Genomic DNA, 6,215 nt, shown 5'->3' with positions numbered 1-6,215 from the left:
AATTTTTGGAGTATGACAGCTTAAAATATAAATGGCATGTACTCACTTATGGTTTGTTGCTTGATAGGTACATGTGTACATCAGATTGGGATGGATAGTACATGGTAACTCAGAATTGAGAGGTAATTGTTCAAATTGTGGGGGTCCTGTTGTTCAAGATTGGATCTTTAATTGAGAGAATCTAGATATACCAGTAGGTACTTATTCATCTTAAGTGGTGGGGCAATTTCATGAAAATCAGTTAAACAAATGTGTTGTAAAAGTCCCACTATGATAGCAAAATTATAGCCTTATCCTTAGCAGGCGGTAGAGTCAAATGGCTCAAGTTATGTTTTTATGGTAGATGAGCTGTTATGGCTAAAACCAGTTCCCTCGGTAATTTTATATATTATCTGCCAAAAAATGCTTTAGCCAAGGCCAAATGTAAGACCTTAAATGGCAAAAGGGGCATGTTTGCCTCAGGCATAAGTTAGTATAGCAGATGAGGGACAATAACACTCGACTTTTTAAGGGCAGAGAGTAGTCTGCAGATCCTCTAGTAAAGCCACATAAAGTGGTGTATAAGGCATCAAAAAGGATTGGGGTTAAAGCTCGAGGCATTAACCATTAGTAATGGACACCCAACCTATGTGAAAGGAGATCCCTGGAATTAGGTTCAATGGGTACTAACAAGTTACCGAATGGTTTGTTAACACTATCACCCCCTACTTCTAGATGCGAAATGTTGAAGAATAGTGTTCACTGCAAATGTGGTAGGATGAGTTTAAGACTCTTAATCAGTTCAAACCTGAATTGGGTGGTGTGTTACTTGCGGTGCACACTTGATGACTGACCTAAGTGAATGTGGAGGTGAGGCCGCTTCCTATGAGAATTTAACGGGTAATTGTCTATAACATTCATGAGAACCAAGAGGGGAACAAGGCCAAAATGTTCCAATACTGTGAATGAATCACTAAGGGCCTGTTCAGTTGCGCACATTTTAGGGAAAGGAAACGAAAAAGGGCGCATTTTCCGCGGAAACAGAATTAAAAAGTGTGTTTTGTTGCTCTTTCCTCGGAAGCGCTAATCTGAGGTGGATTCCGACTTGGTTGACGTGTCAAGTCACTTTCTCTGCTTCCAAATTCGAGTCTAACCCTCAGATTCGAGAAAGAATCCCTCATTCCTGTCAAACTTGCGCTATTTAAAAAAAAAAAATTTCATCGACTCGCGTGCGAGAACAGAACCCAACAACAGAGAAACCCTAACTTCATCGTCCTCCGGCGAGGTTGCTCCTCCAGCAATCCTACTTTTCCGGTGAACTTGCACTCCAAGGCCACGATCAAGGTATGTTACTCCTTCTCCAGCGATTTTGCACTCCAACCCTCTTCTTACGTTCAGAAAGAGGGGTTTTTTTATGTTTCTCCGGCGATCTTCCTCCTTCTCAGGCGATTATGCTTTGATGGGGTTTTCCTAATTTTCTTTTTCAAGATTTGGGGTTTTCCATCACTTACAAGGGTTTCTAATTTTTTAGATTTTAGGGTTTGATTTTATACTTTGATGGGTTTTGTTTTTTATGTTTTCTGATAGTTTTCTGCTGTTATTATAATGCTGTTGAAATGATAAAACCTTGAAGTATAGTATTTTAGATGTTGAATAAAACCTTGAAGGTAGTTTTAGTTTTTGCACTCCAACCCACCTGCTCATACGATTTTGCACTCCAACCCACTTCCAAGTTGTTGAATAAAACCTTGAAGTACAGTATTTTAGTTTTTTTTGTTTTCAGGTGGTTAAATACAGTAGGGGTGTCAAAGGACCCTGATGGTTCCCATCTGATTAAAATGGATCTTAACACTAAATTTGATCTGGATATAGCCTGATCCAATTAGAGTCTGATGAACAACAAAAATGCTCACATGGTTTGTGTAGTTTAGTATAAATTGTAGGGATTTGCTAGGGACCATTGCAGAAGGCATTTCACAATCTAATCACATGGTTTGTGTAGTTACTCCAATATTAAATATGTGATGGTGAATGTTATTAATTGAGGTATTGAATGTTCTGCAGGTGGTCAGCCTCCCATTTCATTTTCATTATCAAGAATTTTTCGATCATTTCCAAGGTAATCAACACTCACAGTTGTTTTTTTATCTATTTAGATAGATGTGCTTGTGAAATGAATCTTATAGATAGATGTGCTTCTGTTGTTTGGCTGTGGTAGTCAATGTTCTTTCCTTGTTTGTATGTGTTTGGATGGATGGGTGGTTTATGGAGGGATGGTTTGTGGATGGATTGTTTATGGAGGGATAATTTGTGGGGTGATGGTTTGTGGATGGATTGTTTGTGGGGGGATGGATGGTTATGGATGGATGGTTGGTTTTGGAGGGATGGGCTATGGATGGATGGATTGGTTTTGGAGGGATGGGCTATGGATGGATGGATTGTTTATGGAGGGAGGGTTTATGGATGGATGGATTGTTTCATGATTGTCTTCTTTGTGTTTGTGTTTAAGATGCCTTATTTGTGATTGTGTTGTATTTTCCATTGAGTTATTGACTTCTTATTTAGAGTAAGATGTCTCGTCGTCCTACAAGAAGGAGGAAGAAAGAGTTGATGCGAAGAGCTGAGTTGAAGCGTAGGAATGAGCTAGTTGGGCAAGCAGTCGCACTACTAATGGCTGGTGTTGCTGCTATGTTAGTACTTTGGAAAGAGTACTACGAACAATATCTTGTCAGAACTCCCTATGAAAGCAATTATTTCACGCGTCGTACGTTCATTTCCTTTGTCATCGATTCAGATGAACATTGTCATAACTTGCTACGGATGAACGTCACCTGCTTTCGTCAATTTGTCGAAATATTTAAACGGGCGGGAACCCTGGAAGATACAATCCATTGTAAAGTGGAGGAGCAAGTTGCAATATTCTTGCATATTATAGCACATAATCAGAGGGTTCGAACTATTAGAGCAGGTGCTAGACGTTCAGGGGCAACTGTTTCGACGTATTTCAACAAAGTACTAAAGGCAATTTTGGGTATGCAAGATATCTTCATCAAACCACCGACAGGTGAGACACCATTGCAGATTGAGGAAAATCCAAGGTGGATGCCATATTTCAAGGATTGCATCGGTGCAATAAACGGGGCATATATACGTGCTAAAGTACGTATTGAAGAAAAACCTGCCTACTTTTGTCGTAAGCATTTTATAGCTCAAAATATTTTGGCGGCCTTTGACTTTGACCTAAAATTCACGTATATCCTAGCCGGATGGGAGGGTTCGGCTTCCGACTCGAGAGTGTTAGCGGATGCATTAACAATGGCTGACAAGATTCCACTTATTCCAGGTACATTGTATATGACATAGTTACATTGTAGTAAACAAGTTCCCACTTATTACTAGTTGCTGATATATAATCTTTTTTTATTTGTAGGAAAGTTTTACCTCGCTGATGACGGGTACCCTCTCTTACGACATTTCATTACCCCGCATCGTAAGACCGCATACCACCTAAGTGAGTGGAGCGGGCGGCGTCCACAGACTAGTAATGAGTTGTTCAATCATAGACACTCATCCTGTCGAAATGTCATTGAGCGCACATTTGGCGTCTTGAAGAAGCGTTTCAATATTCTTAATGAAGAACCAATGTACAATATTGAGAAGCAGATTGACATCTTCTTGGCATGTTGTTGCATCCATAATCATATTCGGCGTTTCATGCCTAATGATTCAATACTAGAAGATGTGGACAACTTTCTAGCCAAACAACTCTTGCTACAAACTGTGGAAGATGAGGACATACCACGAGATCCTCCTCAATCAAGGGATGATGACAAAAGAGCAGGAGATGAAATTAGAAACACGCTTACCACACAGATGTGGAATGATTTCAGTAGACGTCATTGACGTTAGGGGATTATAGTTTCACTCCATATATGGTTGGAGTAATTTTGTTATGTTTTGATGGTTGTATGACTCTTTTACTGTTTTGAAGGAAGATAATAGCTAGTTGTTTTGGATGATGTATGTTGTATCTTTTTATGCTTGGATGATGTATGTTGTAACTTTGTTATGTTTTGATGGTTGTATGTGTATTTATTCAAGTTGTTAAACATCTCAGGTTGTTATATTGATATATGACTCCTAACAAACATATATGTGCATATTGAATCAGAATGACAACTGCGGCACAAACCTCTCAGAATAGGGGGAAGAATATCATTTGGAATGACCAAATGGACAAGGTGCTCGTAGATACCCTTCTATTTCAAATCGCAGAGGGGTACAAAATCCCAAATGGTTTTAAGGATCATGCTTATGTAGCTGCGGCCACTGCAATGAATGCCTTTTTCAACCTCCAACTCAATAAGGAGCACATAAAAAACCGCATCAAGACTATGAAAGAAACATATAAGAGTGTTTGCATCATCCTTAGTAGAAGCGGTTTTGGTTGGGACAATAACACCAAAATGGTAACCTGCAAGAAAGAGGTCTACGATGACTACATCGTTGTAAGAAACACTTCCTCTCAAGATACAATCTTCTTATAGTAATACCATATCCAATATCTTCTTATTTTTTATGCTCCTTGTCACAGGCTAATCCAAAACATAAGAAGCACTTCACGCGGATCCCGGTTGCACCGGTAGGGGTGGGTACGATTCTTAAGGAGAGTGACCGGTGGCACGACTCATCCTTCTCTCTTTAAATCTGATTTTTCCAAACGGTTTTCATCAAAAGAGATAAGTGCAATCTGTTTTTTCATGTTTCATTTCAATTATGGTTTGATTTACAGTACATGAATTTTTGGCTTCGAGGCACTGTTTTGAGGTCGAGTAACATTTTTTCGGTTTAAGTAACCTATTTTAGATTCGAAAAACTTGTTTTGACTTCAACTTTCTGTTTTTTTATTCGACTAAGCCATATATCATTTCTTCATTATTTGTTTATAAGATCTGTAGAATCTGATCCTTCCATTTTATCCAACAATCTTAAGAATCATAATATTTGGGCTTCTTAAGATATGAATTTTTCCAATGGTCTTAAGAATCGTAATATTTGAGCTACTTAAGATATGGATTTTACCAACGGAGATCAATCTCATTTCCATTTCCCTTGCACTCCACCAACAGCCTACTGCCCAACCAAATGTCAGTCCAAAAACTAAGGCACCTCCATCATGTTGAAGTGAATACCTCTGCCATAAGTAGATAGTAAAAACTAGCAACAAAGTGAGTTCCAAAGGTGCAGCTTATGCAATGTCTTCATTCGGAGAGCTTTGCTTAGATCCAGCATATAAAACCCAGGCCTCCTTCATCCTTTGGTTTGCAAATCCGATTCCATCCCACCCAATGGGTTTTCAAACCAAAATCCAAGCTACCCCACCAAAAGTTAGCTATCAAGCTATCAATCCTCCGAATTACCTTCTTGGGGAGGCTAAAAGACGACAGAATGAAAATTGGAATACTTCCTAACACATGATTGATAAGGATAAGCTTCCCTCCCTAGGAAATGAATCTCCCTTTCCACCCTTCTAACTAAGGACTTTTTCCACCAACAGTTCAAAATACAAGGCCTTCATCCTTCCTGAGTGCAAGGGAGCCCCAAGATACTGAATGGGAGATGATTTTATCATGAATTCTGTGATATCCTTGATAGAGTTTTTCCCGCTCAATATCAACTTCTAATCAACTGCAAAGCAACTCTTTCCTCTATTAATGAGCTGGCTTGAAGCCTTCTCATACCTACCAAGGAACCTTATAATGAGTTGGCCTCAAGAATTCTCACACTGTGAGCTCATCTTGAACAGACATCCCATGCATAAGACAAAGGATGAGTGTCTTTTAGCAAATTGATTGGACTTATGGGCAATGAGGAAGGAAAAAAGCCCAATAATTGCCTTTTAACGAGCATAAAAGTGACATTTTATGCATTTTCAAATAATATGCTAGTGATAATTGTAATACCATGTTTTGATTATGGGATTAACCTTATATTCTATTATTTAATTGGCGGCCGAGAGCTTTGGGGCCTTGGGGGAATCGTAATAGCTTTTGACAGCTGGTTAAAAAACACAAGACAAGGTGAGTCACATTATCAAAACATGGTTGTGCCAATATCAATAGCCTTTTTATAATAGGATATGAGTCAGCCCAACAAAAAAATAAGAAAAAATAAGAATAAAAAAGTTCTCAGATTATGTGTTTGAATTCCTGCTGGAGAATTAGAAGTTCATGGAG

General features: G+C 38.9%; 2 protein-coding genes across 2 annotated transcripts; both read left to right on the top strand.

Moving 5' to 3' along the window:
- The first annotated feature begins 2,550 nt into the window (after positions 1-2,550).
- Positions 2,551-3,882, top strand: LOC143885942 (uncharacterized). Its single transcript, XM_077389972.1, has 2 exons — positions 2,551-3,322; positions 3,410-3,882. The coding sequence occupies exons 1-2, from the start codon at positions 2,551-2,553 to the stop codon at positions 3,880-3,882; spliced, it is 1,245 nt and encodes a 414-aa protein (XP_077246087.1).
- Positions 3,883-4,151: 269 nt separating this feature from the next.
- On the top strand, positions 4,152-4,831 carry LOC143885941 (uncharacterized protein At2g29880-like). Its single transcript, XM_077389971.1, has 3 exons — positions 4,152-4,487; positions 4,574-4,627; positions 4,772-4,831. Exons 1-3 carry the CDS (start codon positions 4,152-4,154, stop codon positions 4,829-4,831), a joined length of 450 nt encoding a protein of 149 aa, XP_077246086.1.
- Positions 4,832-6,215: the final 1,384 nt, after the last annotated feature.

Source organism: Tasmannia lanceolata, unplaced genomic scaffold (genome assembly GCF_043159265.1).
Source record: "Tasmannia lanceolata isolate RefF3 unplaced genomic scaffold, GAP_Taslan_0.1 ptg000011l, whole genome shotgun sequence".
Lineage (NCBI taxonomy): Eukaryota > Viridiplantae > Streptophyta > Magnoliopsida > Canellales > Winteraceae > Tasmannia > Tasmannia lanceolata.
This window is presented reverse-complemented; position numbering and strand designations above follow the sequence as displayed.

Coding starts and splice junctions, on each gene's coding strand:
- LOC143885942 (XM_077389972.1), top strand. CDS start 2,551: ATGTCTCGTCGTCCTACAAGAAGGAGGAAGAAAGAGTTGATGCGAAGA. Junction 3,323..3,409: donor CAAGATTCCACTTATTCCAG/GTACATTGTATA, acceptor TTTTATTTGTAG/GAAAGTTTTACCTCGCTGAT.
- LOC143885941 (XM_077389971.1), top strand. CDS start 4,152: ATGACAACTGCGGCACAAACCTCTCAGAATAGGGGGAAGAATATCATT. Junction 4,488..4,573: donor TCTACGATGACTACATCGTT/GTAAGAAACACT, acceptor TCCTTGTCACAG/GCTAATCCAAAACATAAGAA. Junction 4,628..4,771: donor TCCCGGTTGCACCGGTAGGG/GTGGGTACGATT, acceptor TTTGATTTACAG/TACATGAATTTTTGGCTTCG.